Source organism: Manis pentadactyla, chromosome 14, assembly GCF_030020395.1.
Source record: "Manis pentadactyla isolate mManPen7 chromosome 14, mManPen7.hap1, whole genome shotgun sequence".
Taxonomy (NCBI): Eukaryota; Metazoa; Chordata; class Mammalia; order Pholidota; family Manidae; genus Manis; species Manis pentadactyla.
This window is the reverse complement of record NC_080032.1, coordinates 37,951,675-37,972,102: the sequence shown is the minus strand read 5'-3', so window position 1 is coordinate 37,972,102 and position 20,428 is coordinate 37,951,675. Positions and strand designations below refer to the sequence as shown.

The following is a 20,428-nucleotide window of genomic DNA, read 5'->3' as shown; positions in this document are numbered from 1 at the left end:
GATAAAATAAGGTGTGCCTGTATACTCAACAGTGTGGATGAATCTCAAATGCATTTTGCTGAAGGAAAATAATAAGACTCAAAAGGCTACTTGTGATATGATTCCATCTGTCTAACACTCTGGAAAAGGCAGAAACTGTAAGGATAGAAAACCAATCACTGGCTGTCAGGTGCTAGAGGGGAGGGGGAGAAGTTGACAATACAGGGGCACAGGAAATTTGGGGGGTGATGGCTTGATCAGTTCTATAGCTTGATCGGTAATGCTTACATGACTTGTCAAAACTCATAGTACTATACACCAAAAAAGGAGCACATTTTACTCCTTTTTTTGAATGTGTATTTTATCTCCTTTTTTTTTTAAGGGGGCTGAGAAAGAATGTCTGCCAGAGAGGGCGTCAGGAGTAATCATCTCACTAAGTGTGGGCATGTATCTGCAGGTCACCTTTGAATGGTGGCACCCTGTTGGGTCTCTGACAAAGTAGGCTAAGTTAGTGGCATAAAAATGTCACCTTCTCCCACTCTAGCATAGCTTTCAGTCCAATTTTGCATGGATAGCCTGCACATCTACTATATTGCAATCAACTTGTGGTTCCTTAATTTATAACTCAGCCTTTCTTTATCTTATCTCCCATTAGTCCTTATCAGAGCTCTTCTTTCTCTGCAAAAAAGTCCCTTTTGCAATACTCTTTCCATTATTTATCTTCCTGTTTCTTTACACGTGTGGGCCAGCTTCTCTCTGCCTTCCAAAATCTTACTTAACCTTCAAGTCCCACATCAAAGCTCACAGTGCCCACCCCTTCATAAAATCCCAAAGCCTGCCAAACATATGCATTTATCACATGCATATTGGGATCCCCTGTTCTCTTTTCCAATGAAAACTATCCTTCCAATTAGATTACAAATTCTGTTCAAAGCTGAGCCTTTATCTTATTTTTCATTATATCCCCCAGAGCTGAATATAATGGCTCACCCATAGCTAACACTCAGTTAATATTTAATGACTGAATAAAGGCCAATTTAAAAAAAAGTCTTACCAGAGGAACAATGTGCTCCAAAGTAAAGCAGGTCCAAAACATTTCACAAACACAGATAAGACCAGAAAATATGCAATTACAACTATATAATCAGGAAATACCATAAGCGATTTTGATTTGAATGTAACTATTTCAAGTTCACGGGTCATTTCAATCTGTTTTCCCATGAGCTTTCTGAAATGCATGTGATCAAAATTCAGAATAAATACCCTTTCACATGCAAAAACTTTTTAATGACATTTATTTCCGACTAACAGCATCAGAACAAAAATCTCTCATATATCCATTTGTCAGTAATCCAGTTCCAATATGAAAGGTGATCAATGTGATAAACATTAATCTAGGGATTTTAGGAGACATGTAGAGGAGTGAAAAGCAGATGGAAGGCACACGGCCTGGATTTAGAGCTGATTCCAATACTCATGAGCATGTGACCTGGGCAAGGACTTGACCTCTTGTGCCCCACTTCTCCCCTCATCTCTAAAATGGAGCTAATATGTAGTGGTTGCCTCTTAGGGTTTTTGTAAGCTTGAAATACACACATACGTATGGAGCAGTTCTTAGAATAGCACCTGGCACACAGTAAGTACTCCTGAGAGTACATGTTAGCAGTAGTGGTTCCAATGTGGGTGTGAATCTGAATTTGAGCCTGAATTTGAAACACAGAATCAGTCATTGGTACCAATCAGGAGTGAGACTTAAGAACTCAAGATTTCCAGGCTAAGCTTAGACAAGCCCCCGGTAAGGACCTTCAGAGAATTTTTTAAACTTTATAGACCCTTTTCTACTTCTTGCATATTTTTTTACTAAAAACATAAAGTGCCCTAGAAAACGGAGAGCAGACTGCATTTTGGAGAGTGTGTAAATCAGATCATCAGCTTATTTATCATCTGTATTATTATCTAGGGCAGATAATCTATGTTATATTAATATATAATCTATATGACTATTCCTGGGCTTTGCAGCCTTATCTAGCTAAATTCTGAGGTCTCAGCCAATCTCCCAACAAATGAGTGCTGGCAAGTTAGGGAGTCAACCCTTCCAGGAAAGCAGATCTGGGGAGGAGTTGGGGGATGAGAGGGTACGAACTTTGGTATTTTTACCTTCTCGTTGACATCTGTAGCCTTCAAAACCACCTCTTCCATTATTAGCCTACAGGCCTCTTCAACAAATTTTTCTCCTGCTCTTGCATCTGTTGTGGGGCCATTCAGCACAACCCCATCCACAAGAACAGTGTTCTTCTTACTTGGAACCATCTCTTGTTGATCAATAGCTCCTGGAAGGGCACAAACAAATTGTGTTTGAGAGATCATCTAATTTGATCACACACCAAAACGCAGGGGGAAATGGCTCACTATCCCAGCTTTGAAGGGCACACCTCCTTTTAATACATTGGGGCACTGAAGTGAGCAGGAAAGAAAATTCTACCATTCATTCCTGCAGCATCTTGTTTAGCATCAGGGAGTGTGGAGGAGCTCAAGAAATGCAAACTCAGTCCATTTTACTCACTCTTGCAAACATCTTTCCAACACATGTGCAGAAAGATATTTGTAAGCACAAGCCATGTCAACATGCACACATGCTCTTGTAATTTAAGAATGGCCATACATTCCTTTTAATGTTACTCCAGGAGAAGGAAAAATGATATTGACATGTCACATCTCTTAATTTTGTTGTAAGCCTGTGTTTAAACGACCTTCTATTTTAGAGACACTGTTTTGTCCCTTAGAGCCCCTTCTTAAATTGACTCAGCCATTTCCTACTGAAAGGAGAGTGAAAGACAGTGAACCTCATGGTGGTTTGTGTAAACCCTTATTTAATGCCTGTAAACCTTTCAAACTTGCAGTTCAGGCACTGGCAGAAGGATGGAGCACCACATTTTCAGGAGCATCATGGACTAAAAGTTAAAAGTCAACATGGAAATCTGTATCTGAGAATAAAGGTTACTGCCCACCCAGAAGAGCCCTCCACAAAAATAATTCTGGCAACTTAATCCAGATAGTCCACCAATATCTGCCACAAGCTTTGAATCAATTTCATTTTTTTTCTAATCAGTATCCCTCTCCTCCTTATAAGGTATATGTTCACTGAGTTGTAGACATTTACAGAAACAATTTTTTAAAGTATTTTTCAGCATTGTGTCTAGCATAGTGCCTTACTTATGCTTCATGAGTCTGTCTTAAATATGCTGATGGCCTATATGAATTTCAAATATTTTTATGCTTACCGAAGTCTCTGAACATTCTTTATGCCTTGGAGTCCACCCTCTCTTCAAAGTTAAATGTTTGGTAAAATTCTGTGGCTTTGCAAACCCTTTGGGTCTATTATTGGCAAATGCAAATGGTGCTCATGGAGGCAGATAAAATGTCACAGGAATATTCCCCAATTTGGGAAAGATGGAATCTGCAGCAAAGGACTCATCGTTTATACTCACACTAGGGCAAACAATCCAGAGCTCCAGTGATGAATTTAGTTCCATCCTTCACTTTCACTTTTCTTTCACTTGAAAGGATGCACTTAACATGGTTTAGGGCCAAATGCTGAAGCCCTGGATTTGTGCTTTTAGATGGAAATGTGCTCTACACCTAAAGGTAGTTTCCTCCCCCCAAATTTTAGGTCCTAAAAATACAATGGAAAAGAGGGCAATTATTCAGGGAACCCTAGTTATGTCAGTAGACATTGTTATTATTAAGCACACAGAAAAAGTTAGGTTTTTATAACCTCATTAATAGGATGTCAGGTTTTTATTGCCTAGGGAATAGCAGTCACTCTGCAGCTGTCTCAGAGTCTCTCTTTCCCTCTCTCATTCTCTCTCTCACATACACACAAACACACACACACACACACACACTAAAAAATGTCAAACACCCACTTACAACAAGAATAGCAATGAAACTGAATTTAAAATCATTTCTGTCTCCACAGCAATCGATTAAAAAATACTGATAATTCATACAATTATCTAGGAGAAAATACTATTAAAAAACTATAAAGAATTAGAGATAGATTATGCCTCTTTTCTTGATAGGTAAGTTTTATTTCTATTACCAATCATGGTAATGAACCTCTTTCTCCCCCAGAATTTTCCCAGATTACAAAAGACCCTCTGGAGATTGTACAGGAGGTCATGGTATAATCCCCTGGGGCTGCATTCCCAGGACTTCCGATTTAACTGCTAGAGTTTACAGTGGTTAATAATGAACCTACCAATGGGAGGACTCTTCTATGAAGAATGCAACTAGAGTCAGACTGGTTTTCATCAGCCTCTCCCATCTTGGTCTAAACCACAAACAAATGCTTGTATTACCATTCACCTCCACCGCGCTTCCGCCCTTGCCCTGCACACCACGTGAACTGTGCTCAACACAGTAGCTCCTATGTCCCTTTGAAAAGATAAGTCAGACTACACAATGACTCAAATTATCCAGTGGCTCCTTATCTCATCAAACTAAAAGCCAAAGCCTTTATAATGACCTCTAGACCCAAAATGAGCCCCTTTCCCAATAACATCTGGGGCCTCAAACCTCATTTCTTATTATTGTCCTCCAAGCTCACCAAGTTCCATCTCCTCTGGCCTCTCCACCATTGCTCCACACTTTCCTTACACCTGAGCTCCTCAGCGAGGCCTTCCCAGATGACCCTCCTTAAAGCAGAAACTGTTTCTCTGCCCCACCTTCTTTGCTCTATTTGACCCAAGAGAGGTGGCCACCATGTAACATACATTATATATCATTCATTTATTTGTTTAAATATCTGTCTCTCCAATAGAGGTTTAGAGCTAGAGGGCTTAAGCTTGTGTCTGTTGGTTTCAAGAAGGGACAGTTGGGACTGAAAGAGGAACCTGGGGAACAGGATCAGCCGCAAACTGAGGCTGTGGCCTCTGCGCCGTCCAAGAGAGCCACGGAGCAGAAGCCCACACCCCCTCCCCACTCTTTTTTACCGCAGACACACTCTTCTCCCTCTTTCTCTCTACTTTCCTTCTTTGCAGTCTTTTGACTTCCGAAAGTCAATCCATTAACAAGTCTCACTCCAGGAACCACATTTCCAAATGTAAGAGTCAGTCACACTTTTGGCTTCTGAATTTCCACCATGTCCTCAACCCTGTCCTTCCAAATGCTGCACAAGCTCAATTTCTGCTTTGCTCAAAGAGGTGTTCAGCTCTCCCTTGCTTCACAAACAACAAATTCACCTTCACATATTGTTTCAGATACTGAGAGGCAGCCTCTTCCTTTGATACAGAATCAAATGAATGAATACAGATAAAGACTTAAAATACTGCCTGGTACAGAGTAGGCACTCAAGAAATGCTACTAACATAAGCTAACACAGTAAATGCTAGTGAACAGTAATAGGCAATCAGAAATAGTTACTAAATACATAAGTGCATGACAGCCTAAGTGCACTGTGTATGTGACAGTAAGCCATGACAGTAGCAGGACAGAGGTCCTCAGAGTGGTCAAATGATCAGGGCGATGGACTCCCAGCCAAGCGGCTGGTGAGTTAGTCCCTGTAGAAGGGTGGGAAGAGGAGGCCACAGAGGCATGTGGTCTGGATTTCTTATATGGCAAATAGGGAAAATAGCCATGCCTATTGTACTGACTCTTTGGAAGGGTTGAATGTGGCAGTGCATGCAAGCTTCCAAGCAGAGTGCCAGGAACAGAGCGAAGAGCACAATAAGTGGTAATTATTAACATGACTGAGTCTATATGAACTCCCTGTCGGCACCCACATTACACTGCTGGCTCAGGTAAAGGTTAGAATTAATAGCCTTAGGTCTTTGTCAGAAACTCTGCCAGTAAGAGCCACATTTCCCATCCAAGATTCTTCAACTGTTAAGAGCAAATCAGCAATAGGAAGATAATGCTTGCTTCCAAATAGTAGGAAGGAAGAACAATGGATCAGAAGCTAATCCAGGCAGCTGATGGGGAGGCCAAGGAACTCCTGAGAATATATTTGTTCAAAAGACATTGTGGACCAAAGGAGGTCTGAGAGCCAGGACCTGAAACAGCCAGTAGGCCAGTCCAAGGTAGGCATGAGAAGCAAAACCTGGGGAAACAGGGTCATATTAATTAATAAATTAATAAGGCCTACTATGTGTCAAGCACCCAGGCTGGTGCCTGGAGAGATAGAAATAACACAGTTTCTGTTCTTAAGTTGCTGAAAGCCTAGAAAGAGAATATTTAGGTAGCTAGGGTGAAGAGAAATAGAGCTAAAAAAGAAAAGTTGAAGAGACGTCCCTCTGTTCTGGAGTCTGCTAGGTCAGGTGTCTCTTCTAAGATCGAAAGTGTGAATGCCTAATTCAGCTGATGGACCTGGTACTTCCAGGCTCATAAACTGTGTGCATCCCTTTAGAATTTCATACCCATTTTTAAGCCATTTTTGTTGTCTTAGAACCAACATGCCAATGACAGGGTAACTACAGACAACCAAGAAGAGAGAAGACTATAGGAAATGAACAAATATTATGAATTAACAATAATACAAGGTAGCGGCCTCGGATGCTCTGAAGATTTTGGTAATAAAAATAAATGCAGGGATTTCATTAAGGAATCCTTACTGTTTGATGCAGTAGACTCATACAGCCTACTTGGAAACTGAACAATTCCCACAGTACAACCCACAAATATGAAGTCATAGGAGTAAATGGCAGAACTTGCAACCTGTTAAGTATGATTGCAAATTTAGTCAGCTAGAGATGGGTGCCCAAAGTCAAAAAGCAAAATAGAAAATTCTAATTGCTTATTTAGTCTCATTTTAGGGTTAACCCCCCCTTAGTTGAAATCTACAATGAGTTGTAACTTCTTTCATTTATACTTCCTGAAATGTTGTTGAATACTTATTATGCATAAGACATTAGGGCAGGCACTCAAAGATGAATCAGACATGCAGGTGCTGATCTCAAAACCCAACAAGGAAAATCAGACATGTTTACGAATGCTTGCAGTCTTATCCAGAAGTGTTGTGATACTTGAGGTCAGGCAAAAAATACACTGAAATTCCAGAGAAGGGCTTCTGAATATAAGGGCTCCTGGCTTAAATGGTTTTTAGGACGGCCCTTCATTGAGTCATTCAGCAAACATTTTTTAATGCTTCTTACATTCGGAACACTATGTCAGGTGTTTGAGGCTGAGCAATGAAAAAGAGGACACAAATTTACACTTACTTAGGGTGGATGGGAGATATAGTCAATGAAAAAGCATGGAAAGAGAATAGTCCCGGAAGAAGGAACAGAAAACACAATAATCAATAAGTTGGCTTCTTAATGAAATAGAAAGAGATCAGTATGGTCCAAGTGTGAGGAAAAGGGAAAGGAAGGAATAAAGTGAGCTTTGGAAAGACAGACAGGAAGCAGATCAGGTATGGTATTTTTTCAAAAACAACAGAAATCCACTTGAGAGTTTTAAATAGAGGAGTAACATGATCCAGTTTACATTTATAAGAGATTATCCTGGAACCATGTAGAGGATGGACTGTTGGTGGCAAATAGGGAAATTCCTTAGGAGGCTCTACAGAAGTCTAGGCAATAGATAATAATGGTGACAGTGACCTGGAAGGCAGCAGTGGGGGTGTAGCAAGTGCTGCTATGGATATGGGAGATATTATGGTGGTAAAGCCAAGAGGACTTGATGATGAGTTGGATGAATGAGGGTCAAGTAAAAAGAAGAATCTTACTGACTCCTGGATTTGGGGCCTGGGCCACCAGGTAAATATTGGAGCCCTATACTGAATGGGAACCACTGGAAAAGGTGAGTTGGATAAATGTGTAAGGTTGACATGGAGAATCAAGATTTTTCATTGAGGAGTAGGAATTGGTTATGATGGGGTAGAAACAGAGGTCACGACAAGAACATTCATGGTAAAGAAAACAACATTAACAAGGCAGGAAAATTTTGTGTATAAGTGTCCAGGGGGTAGGGTCTATAAATAGAAGTGACTGTCAAGAAGGTGGCATGGGGATTGATCTTGCAGGAACTTGAATAGAGACAGGAATTTCTATGCCACTTCATAGGCAACAGGAAGCCACTGAAAACTTCTGATGGAAAAAGAAGAGCACTTTAGAAAGTTGAAATTGGTACTGGTCTAGAGCTCAGCTGGAAATCAAGAATTGGAGGTGGGGAGATATGACGGCAAATTCAGGCCAGGGAGAAGGAGGACATGAACTAGATAACAGACAGGACGTGGATAGGTAATAGGCTCGCATTCTTTCCACCGGTCCCCTACAATAGTGTTGCTGCAATAGTGTTACTGCCACAGTGTTGAAGCCACGAATTCCGTATCTTTCTAATGAACCCCACAACTGTCCTGTGATAGGATATGTTTTCTATCCTCAAGTAAGTCTATGTTCTAAAATGATTTCTGGTTGAAAAGGTGACAGAAAAAGATAGGAAAAAAATTTGTGCATCCATGCTTCAGCTCCTCTCTTGCAAACCATGGATGAACATAAAACATCTCTGGGAGGTGACATGTTCCCTTCACCCAGGGTTTTATTTTATAAAATCCGATTATGTTAGCATCTGGGGTGCCAGTCAAATGATTCAGGTTCTGCTGAAACACAAAAACAGTCCCTTAAACAAAAGAACTAGGTCCATAAACACTATCCATTCTGAGAGGACAAGCTCCTCAGCAGGGAGTCTCTGAAATAGCAAAACAAAAAAGTAGCTGTCAGTGTCCTTCCAATGGCCAGTAAATGCATGGTGCACCACAATTATTTATTCATCATCCATTGTTTTCTTTTATTTTTATTCTAGAAAGTGATGTGACTGGTCCCTCCTAGAGAGTGTAGTATGCAAATCACACAACTGTAAGTGGCCTCCCAGGCTGTTCTGCTCCTCAGACAAAGCCTTGTTTGTGGTTGGTTTTTCTTTTTTCTTTTTTACCTTTTGGCATTCTTCACCCATTTCTCTCATCCCTCAACCTCCATCTCTGGAAACCACCAATCTGTTCTCTACATCTATGAGCTTGTTTTTTGTTTATTGTAGATTTCACATATAAGAGCGATCAGAGTATTTGTTTTTCTCTGACTTATTTCACTTAGCATAATGTCCTCAAAGTCTATGATATTATTGCAAACAGCAGGCTTTCAAAGTGGATATTCCATTCAATATCCACCGTGGGTGGGAAGATAAATTGGTATAGCCACTATGGATATGTATGGATAATGCTGCAATGAACACAGGGGTGCAAATATCTTTTTGAGTTAGTGTTTTTGTTTTCTTTGAAAAAACACTCAGAAATAGAATCTTTTTTTCACACACCTATTGACAATCTTTGTGTTTTCTTTTGAAAAATGTCTATTCAGATCTTCTGTCCATTTTGTAATTGGTTATTTGGGGTTTTTTGCTACTGAGTTTCCTAAGTTATTTATGTATTTTGGATATTAGCCCTTTAGCAGATGATTTGCAAATATTTCCTCCCATTCAGTAGGCTGCCTTTTCATTTCATTGATGGTTTTCCTTGCTGTAAAGGAACTTTTTAGTATGACATAGTCCCACTTACTTCTTTTTGCTTTTATTGCTTTTGCTTTAAGTGTCAGATTCAAGAAATCATTGCTAAGACCTACATCTAGGAGATTACTGCCTATGTTTTCTTCTAGTAGTTTTATGTTTCCAGGTCTTATATTCATGTCTTTAACTGATTTTGAGTTAACTTTGTGTATGGTGTAAGACAGTGGTCTAGTTTCATTATTTAGCATGTAGTTATTCCAGTTTTCCCAACACCATTTATTAAAGAGACTGTATATTGTACATTCTTGGCTCCTTTGTCATAAATTAATTGGCCAGATATGTGTGGATTTATTTCTGGGCACTCTATTGATCTATGGATCCATTGATCTATGCATCTGTTTTAACTTTAATATCATACTATTATAATTAATAGCTTTGTAGTATAATTTGAAATCAGGGAAAGTGATGCTTCCAGCTTTGTTCTTTCTCAAAGTTGCTTTATTATTTGGGGTTTTTAGTGGTTCCATACAAATTTTAGGATTATTTGTTATATTTCTTTGAAAAATGCCTTTGGAATTTTGATAGGAATTGCATTGAATCTGTACAGTGCTTTGGGTAGTATGGACATTTTAACAATACTGATTCTTCTAACCCATGAGCACAGAATATCTTTGCATTTATTTGTGTCATCTTCAATTTATTTCCTTAATGTCTTATAGTTTACAATATGCAGATCTTTTTCCTCCTTGATTAAATGTCTTCCTAGGCATTTTATTCTTTTTGATGCAATGGTAAATGGGATTGTTTTATTTCTCTTTCTGACAGTTCATTATTAGTGTATAGAAATGTAACAGATTTTTCTGTATTGATTTTGTATCTTACAACTAATAAATTCATTTATTAGTTCTAACATTTTTGATGGAGTCTTTAGTTTTCTATATATATCATGTCATCCACAAATAGTAAAAGTTTTTTCCAATTTGTATGCCTCTTATTTCTTTTTCTTGCCTAACTGCTCTGGTTAAGACTTCCAATGCTATGTTAAATAGAAGTGATCAGAGTGGGCACTCTTGTCTTCTTCCTGGTCTTAGAGAAAAGGCTTTCAGCTTTTCACCATTGAGAATGATGTTAGCTATGGGCTTGTCATATGCGGGTTTTATTATGTTAAGGTAGTTCCCTCTATGCCCCCTTTGTTGAGAGTTTATAATAAATGGATGTTGATACTTAATTTTAATTTCAAAAATGTTTTCCTTTTAGTGGATACTAGGCCAGGAATCAGGTAACCTTCTGATATTTTCAGGAGAGTAAGTTTTCTAGAGACATCTACTCCTATTGCTTGAGGAAACCTTCCTTGATAAGCTATGTATTATACTGCTATTGTAAGTCTTATCTTGTCATATTAATAGGCAGCTCTCAAAACCACTCCTCCTACCATCCCATCTCTAAACCTTATGAACTTCTCTAATGGGTACAACTTCAGTTTGCAAGAACTTGAATACAGTCAGGCTCCATGAGAAACTCAGATTTAGCATAACCCTACCACCTTTCGGGCCAATCCTTCAGTCCCAGGTGGGAGAATGTGGCTATGGAAGATAGGCTTTCCTGGCTCAGCAGGAGCTACTACAGTGATATGTACTATGTTCCCCAGGAACTGTAGTCTCCATGCCCTCCGTCTCCCTCAGGAGCCCCTCCCACCCTAGCAGTCACAGTGCCTGGTGCATGTTCCCCCTGCTGTCTTGGCCCTTTGTCCCCTCTGATGCTTCATCTTGTTTCTTGTCTGCATGTACTTGTGAAACACCAGATTTGACTTACTGCTTCACCAGTGACTCTTGAGTTTTCTGAGATTTAAAGCTGAGTAAGGAGAATGCCCATTTTTTAGTTTGCTTGTTTGCTTGGCACATTTTTGGCCTACCCAGCATCCCCCCTGGAACCACCCTCCCCCAGGACAGTCTTGGTAGAACTGTCAGTTAAGGATGTCTTCTTTTGTAGGTATCCCCAAGTGCCAAGTATTCCAGGTCTCCAGAGTTGCCTTGGTGCCTGTCTTCTCTGTGACCTAATTATTTAGGTCTTTGTCACTTCTGTGAGTTCTCAAGATCCTTCCAATAAACTCACCTTTCAGGGAGCAACAGTTGTACTGGGTTCTGTGAAACTAGAGGACCACAATTAATATTTGAATAATTTGGCTTCTGTACCCATTTCCAAATAAGGAAAGTTCAAACCAACTAGACAAACCTTATTAAGTACACTCTCTGGACCCTCAGAATTTCCTGGTTTATTGTTCTCTGAAGCTTGAAGGTCATCCAGTTACTGTCAGAAAATAAATACAGTGTTTTCTTTTTCTTTTTCAAAATAGTCCTCTAAACTACATGTCTGGATGATTGATAAATAGGCAAAGCACTGTCTTAACAAAAAGAGTCTAGAACAACCCTGCCAAAAAGAAATACAATGCAAATCACAGATATAAGCCACCTGTGTGATTTTATCTTTTCTAGGAGTAGGATGGCATAAAAGAAAAAAAAATACAACTGCACTCACAAAATAATAACAACAGTTAATGCTCATGTGTAACAACAGTTAATGTTCAATATAAGTTAACGTTTATAATTATAAACATTGAATACTTATAATGGATCAAGTACTGAGCAAGTTACCTTGTATGAACTACTTCACTTAATCCTCATACCAATAACCCTATGACGAAAATATATTTATTAATTCCATTTTACAGACAGGGTAACTGAGACCAGCGAGGTGAAGAGAATTGCCCAAATCATACAACTAATACATGGTAGAGCGGAATTCAAAGCCAGATAACCTGAGTTCAGACATCAAATTAATAATGATCACAACCTACCTTTTTCCAAAATAAGGCAAACAAGAAGATATTGCCTCTTGTATCTCATCAACCTCACTAAACTATTTGAACACATATTTAATCCTCTTAAAGCAATGAGCAATTATCTTACAGCTATGTACTAAATTGCAATGTGGCACAACTTAATATATAGCTTTAAAACCAATTTGCTCAAGTGTTGACTTCACAATTTTAAATGTATTCCATTTAACCAGCAATTCAAGTGGAAATTTAAATAAATGCTATAAATGGGTGCCTCATTTGCATGATCTGTTGATTAACTCTGATATGAGGCTCATCTGTGCCTAGGGTTCTGCCTCCCAACCTGGGCCTTTGACAAATCATCTTCTGAGTAGAGGATGATTCTCAGCCCCTTAGCACTTGAACACACATGCTGTGACATTCACATGTGGCCAGCCTCAAATGCGGAAAACAGTACTTACTAAAACTCCTTTATGGAGTTTACTACATGTGATTGGAAAGAACATACTGAGAAGCTGCTTGGAATGGCAGTAAGTCCTCTCGAAGAAGCATCTTGAAGTAAAAATAGATGAAATAAACTGTCTTGTAAACAGGGCAATTTATTTTCTCTTTTCACTTGCAGGGTAAATGTACTGCTGAGTGATGTGTGCAGATTTGGGGCCACGGGTGAAGTGCTTGGTGAGTTCGAGAAGAGAGTGAGGCTGTCACCAGCATCTTCATTCTTACCCTTTATACTACACAGAATCAGCCTTGCCTCCATACAAAATCAGAGGAAATATTCTCAAAACATAACTTACTGGGAGCAAACACAGTTACATCAACTACATTACAGAAGGTGCCCCTGAAATGCAGGAGCTCAGGGGGTACCCACACACCTCACTGCTACTCTGATGTTGACAAATGAGGTACTCACAGAACACCACATAACAGACCACAGAGAAATTGGCATGAGCTCTTCTACAGCTGAAACCCACTGAGGCTTGAGTATGGATCCATCTAGAATATGTGCCAATGTTGCTTTTTAGCCAATTTTGTAAAAAATCATGGGATCTTAGACCTTGACAAGAACTTACAGATAATTCAGCAAACGTCCTCATCTTGAATTTGAAAGAACTGAGATTTAGTGGCACATGGGCTGCAGATGCTCACATATCCCCCTCTACAGGTCTATCAGATCCTCTGAGAGTTGTCCACACTTCACCTCTCATAAACATCTAGAATTTATTTCATTTCATGTAATAATACCTAGCATTTGTTTAGCACCAACTAAATGCCAGGGTTTTGGTAAGTCCTTTACAAACAATGACACATCTAGCCCACACAACAACCCTGTGAAGACACAAACAACTAAAACTCACTCAAGTTGAGCAGAATAATAATTTATTGGGAGGCTGTATCAGTTATCTATAGTTGTGTAACAAACGAACTCAAAACTTAGTACCTTAAAATAGCAAGATGTATTATTTTTCATGATTCTGTGGCTTGGTTGGGCAATTCTGCTGGTCTTGCCTGGGCTCACTCACAGAACTGCGTCAGCTTGCACACTGGGTGGGAGCTGAGCTCAACTGGGAAGATCTTTCTCCATGTAGGCTTTCGTTATGAAAGAGATTGGACTGATCTCCCTCACACCGTGACAATAGTTCCAAAGACAGTGGAAGCAGAAGCTGCAAAGGCTGTTGAGACCTCCGATTGTATGTCACACAACATCACTTCTGTCCCACTCTGTTGGTCAAAGTCAGTCGCAAGGACAGTCGGGTTCAAAGACAGAAAAGTTCACCTCTTGATGACAGAAGACAATGTCATATTGGAAAGTGGTATGCATACTAGGAAGAAAGGAAGGAATTTGAATTCATTTTTCCAATCTGGCAGAGTCCACCATCTGACCGCAAATTACCCATATTCCTCCCACAAAAATATGCTCATTCCACCCCAGGACCTCCCCAAATCTTATCCCATTATAGAAACATACAGGAAGTCCAGGATCTCATGATTTATATCCATTGCACAGAGAGACAAAGCTCTCAGTTGCAGCTGCTCTTGGTCCAGGGACCCATACACTAGAAAACTAAGGCATCAGATACCATACACAACACAAAATAGTAAGACCGGGAAAGGGGCCAGAGACACTTCCAGGGAACAATGGTACAGAATGCACAGGGCCAGTACCTGGTCCATAGCAGTTCTGAAATCTAGCCGTGCATAGACTGCTCATATAGAATGGGGTCTGATTCGGCCCTCTGGGATGCCCCCTTACCTACTATTCTCTGTGGCCTGTGGCTCTGCTCTCTGGAAGAAGTGAAGCAGTGGCCCAGCCTCTCCACCAGCCTTTGAGGTCACACAGTGATGGGACGGGGGGTTACAGACATGCCAGAATGATTCAGTTTCTCTTCACTCTCTTCTCCTCTCATCTGGAATGCTTGGTTCTTGATACCCAGAGTTGACAATGACATAGAAACATTTTTCTTTCTACACCTCCTTTCACACACTTTGGTAACTGTACTTGCCTGACTCCAGATTCCCGATCCCAGATTCCTACCAGCTCCAACTTGTCCGTGCTTGCCAGTACTTTAGGAGGGCAGATTAGTGACTTTCCTCTCATTTCCAGTTCCTTCTTATGGAAGTTTCCTTCCTCATCTCCTCCCACAATTATGTAAGGTTTCATTCCTATAATAAATTCCCTAACCCATAGTGTTCATTACATACAATAACTTACTGCATTTCATCATCACCACAACCATACAAGTAACATACAACCCCATTTTAAACATGAGGACACTAAGTCTCAAGGAAGTTAGGTCACTTGCCCATAGTTACACAGCTAACAGGTGTCAGAACTCACCTTTGAACTTAGTTCTATTTAATTCTCAAACTTATGCTATATAACTCCTATTCCCCATCTACTAGGAGAAAAGAAATGGTGACAATGATGTGCTGGTAAACTGGTCTCTGAAGAAAAAAAGACTGGTTGATAGCATTCTATTTCTACAGTGTAAAGACTCCTATTAGGCTAAATTCAAGGTATGAACAGTTTAATAATTGGCTTACAAAATTTCTGAATATTAAACACTCTCATGAGCTGGTATGAGGTGGCTTCAGTATACCACCAAACAGGGAGCTAGGAAAATAGAAGTTCTTCAATAAAGAAATATAATAATAGTTAACAAAAATGGAGTAGTGTAGCTCCCCAGGAGTCTCACTATGTGCAGCCTATCTGATTTCCAAGTGCTAGCACCTTCATTTCTTTGCCTGTAGCCTTTCTGTTTTGGCCAAACCTGCTTTGCCCACTAGCATGACAAGCCTGAAGCTCTGAAAAAATAATATCTGCTTCTGGAAAACCCAGATCAAAATAAATGGTTACCATTTTTTGAGTGCCTATGGACCAGACAGACACTGTACTAGGCACTTACATTGTCTATTTTGCACAAATCTTCCTAACACCCAATGAGGCAAGAATCATATCCAATTCTACAACATAGAAATGAGGCTCAGAGAGGTTAATTAACTTTGTGGAGGTCACAGAGCTGATATAGTAAATAGCAGAGCTGATATTCCAACTATGATTGATTGTAACGTCTCTTCTCTTTCCATTAAACCATGTAGCCTCTCTCACTGGGGAGATTAGACTAGCACATGTGAAACAATAAAAGAACAATTAACTGCTAAACTGACATTGTCTTGGACACTTCTGGGCAAATCTGTCAGCATATGTGTGTCCCACAATTACTTTCTAAAATTCTCCTTTGTTGTGCCATCAACTTGAGAAATAAGGCTACAGACGAATATTAGGAAATTAAATTTTTTATAGATTTTCTTTCTTGTCTATCACTGCTTCATACAAATTAGGTACTGAAAAAAAACTGAGCTGATGCATATGTAGGAAATATGATCTCTGAATGTACTTTTTTGGCCCACAAAGCCATCTGAAAGAACAGATATGTCATAAAATACCAACTAAGTCTCTATTGATTTTTAAGTCGATACAAAGCATTAGGAGATCAAACAACACAGCATCCACAGTGTTGAACTGGGAATAGTCTTATCAGCAAGAAACTCAAACAAAGGGAGGACTTAGCAATATATTTAACAGGCAAAAATTGGAGTATGGAAATTTCAGATTTTTCAATGCTACAGCTAAATCGTTAAAGCAGATTTTAATATTTAACAATGGCTTGATGACATAAAATAATTTAGATAGTTGCTCTGCAATATTTCCCATTAAGAAGCCTCTGAATGTTAAAACTCTTAACACTGTGCCAAGACGTCTCAGTTGCTGGTGGAAACAAGTATAAAAATTCAACTCTGATTTTATCACTATTTTGCAAGGTTGATTTAATTATCTGTTCTGACAGTATGCACAAAAGAACACTCTAGAATTGGGGATGAGGGAGTTGTTGCCCTGACTCTAGCCCTATATAGTTCTATGGTTGCAAGTAGTACTTTACTGGTTAAATTATGCTCTCAGTTAAATGATGCTCTACAAGATGCCTTGTCACAGTCAATGACTCTATGGCTAATGCTCATTTTTCAATTAAATTCTTATTCATGTAATGAACATAAATCACATTATAGCATTTCTAAAATGCTCCTCATCAGTGCTCCCCAGAACTGTGAGTTCCTAAAATGTTTTAGTACCTCCATGATGGTAGTTCAGACAAGGAAAAGATGGAGAAGATGAACAGGTGGTCTTTCGGCCAACACATCCTCCTTCAGGCACAGCAAGGTAGTTTTATCTCAAGAGCACCTCTGTACTATCTTCTTAAACACAAAACTTTGTGGGCATGAATGAACAAACACTTTGGTTTCAAACTGCATTGTGTCTGATTGGACACCTAGTGCTTTCCCCTCTTTAGAAAATGGAGAACTTATCTACTAAGCCTCACTTATCCTGGACGCTTTATCAGCTGATCTGAGACCCATCTTTGTGCATATTTACCCTGTGTTCCCCAAAGACAGTGCTGGTGTAAATGGTAGTGACTGAAGCAGCCCGCTTCAATTGTTTCAAGGCTATTTGTGGCACCATTACCTTCATGACACCCTGGTATACCAAGAAAATAGACTTATTTTTATTTTTGGTCTCCAATTAATCTTATCTTGCCCATGATTCTCCATTGCTAGAAGAAGATATCAAAATTTACTTATCTATTTTGTCCAGTGTGGTTAAAATTTGAGCAGAGATAATGAACAGTCCTTTTAGGCAATGCTGTTTTACTGTGTAAAAATGCTTGATCTCTCAAGCAATTTTGATTTCCACATCCCCTCTCCTAATATTCTTGATGGTTCCTAGGTGCATGGGGAGAAAAACATGTCACTCAACTTCAGGATGGAGGCAGAGTGGTGGGGTCCTTGAATCAGTGTAGTGTCCACTGGCACGTTTATCTCTGGGAATCTCACTTGTCTACATCTTTATTCCTTCTCACTTGACAGTCATGGCTGAAGCATAGTCAGGGGCTCCTCTCTCATCTTTGTCAGATACCGGGGGTAGTGCTTCGCTGAGGTGACCTCATCTTGGCTGTTAATGCTGCTGTAGACCTTTTGGGCTTACGCAACAGCCTTCATCAGCTCCCCAGCAGAATATGTTGAACCATGGTTTCTGCTTCCATCCCAGAGGACCCTTGGGAGGATCAAGGGTACCCAATCAAGCCACCTTATTCTGAAGATGAGAGAATCTTTCTGAGTCACCTCCAGCCCTGGAATTGCTAAGTCCAGCCTCTCCCTCTCCATCCAACTTTAGTGAGCCATCACTTTTGCTTTGGAGAGGTTACAAGGCAGCTTCCTCCAAGAGAGGCTGGTAAAGAGCTCTGTTATCGCCTTCAGTGTTTCCATAAAACTATGATGTAAATGATCTACTGCCCCTCCCTGCCCTGTGACTCTAATCCCAATAATGAGAAAGAGAGACTGTGTCTTTCAGCACTTGCTTCTCTTGCTTCAATCTCTCTCTCCCCATTATCATCTCATGTCCCAAGTGGAGATTTTTCATTGTCTTTTCCTACATTAAAGATTGTCTTTTTTTGACCCTAGCTTTATGGATAACCTTTAAAGGTTCACAAGGGTATCTTTGTACCAAAGACAAAACATAATTTTGTCTTCTAGGCCTAGTAGATCATGTTAAAGGGGGGAAAAAAGGAATTTAGAAACCCTAACTCAAGACAATAGCCTGACTTGTAAAACGATGTTTTCCTTTGAAACTCTGATTTAGAACACCAGCATCTAAGGAGTAATTATCTTTCTCTTTGCATTCTACCTGCAAAGATCATAAACTCTCTCAGGCAGGCAGCTGCTTGCAGGGAAGAGCAGGTACTCAGAAACAGCAGAAGCACAGTATTTCTTTGAAATATCATCTGCATAGAAATGCTCTAAGATTGGATTGTGGTGAGGGTTGCACAACTCTGTAAATTTACTAAAACTTGAATTGCACATTCAAACAGGTAAATTTTAGGATATGTAAATTATACCTCAGTACAGCTCTTTAAAAATCATGTGCAGTGTAGAAAAAAGTGAAGCACAGTTTCTCAGCCTCCTGTAAGATATACTGTGGACCTCTTAGTGGCTCTGCTGATGGGAACAGTGGAAATACAAGAAGTAAGGAGAGAATGTTCATTCTCCTCTCCGTAAGGGCTAGAGATCAAACATACCCCCAATGCAGTTCAAAAAAGCTACAATTTTCCTTTAAACTAGGACTTATCTGCCAACTCTGTTTACATGAGCAATATATCGAGCAATAAAATGTTATTAGCTTCTTCAAACCATGGGCATGAACCTTAATTATGAATGCATATGTTTATGTAAAAACATACTTTAATTTGCATATACGCTATATAGAAGCTTCTAATCTGGCAACATCTAATACCCAGGATGTACACAAGAGTACAGAAGAATGAAAAATAAATAGAACAATGTCAATGTAACAGATATCTTATAAACAGTTATTATATAGATCTATTCACACCTCATTTAGAGGCAATCTACCTTAAATCACGTACAATTCCAACCTTTCGTGGACTTCAAAACCAAGAAGATGAAATGACAGCCAAGCTTGTTAGGAGTAATAAATTGGAGGAAGTGTGGCAGGTGTGGTGATTAAAGACATTACAAGGATTTATGAGAAGAAAGAAAATACAGCTGACACTCACAAGACACTGGGATGGAGACAGCAACAGTATAAGAGAAGATACAAGGATTCAAGAACAGTCTGATATCATTTAATGAAGGGATAAACAAACAGAAACATCTCAACTTGTGAGAAATGCTATATTATTCAGTGTGCACAATGGCAATGACAAGATACACAAAAGAAAGTTTAAACTTGTGAAAGGAAGCAAGTTTTTTAATTTTATAAATATTTCTGTCCTTAAAAGTCTTTTGTTGTTTTTTAATTGAATATTCTTTTTTTATTCAGTAAAAGGCACATTAACATAAAGTTTACCATCTTAATCATTTTTAAATGCATAGTTCACTATGTTAAGTATATTCACATTGTTAAACAGATACCCAGAACTTTTTCATTTAGCAAAACTGAAACCTGTACCCATTAAGTACTTCCCTTTCTTTCCTATTCCCGTTCTACTTTCTGTTTCTATGACTGACCACTTCAGCTCTCTCATGAAAGTGGAATCATACAGTATTTGTCCTTTTACGCATGGCTTATTTCATTTAGCATAATGTCCTACAGGTTAATCCATGCTGGAGCATGTGACAGGATTTCTATCCTTTTTAAGGCTGGGTAATATTCCTTTGTATGTATATACCACATTTTGTTTATCCATTCATCACCTGATGTACATTTGGGTTGCTTCCACCTCTTGGCTGTTGTGAATACTGCTTCTATGAACTTGGGTGTGCAAATATCTCTTCAAGACCCTGTTTTCAACTCTTTGGAACCAGAGGTAGGATTGCTGGATCATATGGTAATTCTGGTTTTAATTTTTTGAGGGATCTCCATGAAATTTTTCATCAGTTTCACACATTTACATTCCCACCAACAGTTCACATGGGTTTGACTCTCTCCACATCCTCCCCAACACTTGTTATTTTGTTTTTTCTTTTTTTATAGTAGACATCCAAATGGGTGTAAAGTAATATCTCCTTGTGGTTTTTATTTACATTTCTCTGATGATT

The 20,428-nt window shown here is 39.3% G+C and overlaps 1 protein-coding gene across 2 annotated transcripts in view; it reads right to left on the bottom strand.

Annotated features, from left to right (window-relative positions):
• GADL1 (glutamate decarboxylase like 1) overlaps nucleotides 1-20,428 on the bottom strand; it is a 158,384-nt gene that overhangs the window by 126,728 nt on the left and 11,228 nt on the right. For both annotated transcript variants that reach the window (XM_036886156.2, XM_036886157.2), the window contains exon 2: nucleotides 2,137-2,309. In XM_036886156.2, coding sequence (XP_036742051.1) covers nucleotides 2,137-2,309 — 173 coding nt within the window. The remainder of the gene's footprint in view (nucleotides 1-2,136; nucleotides 2,310-20,428) is intronic.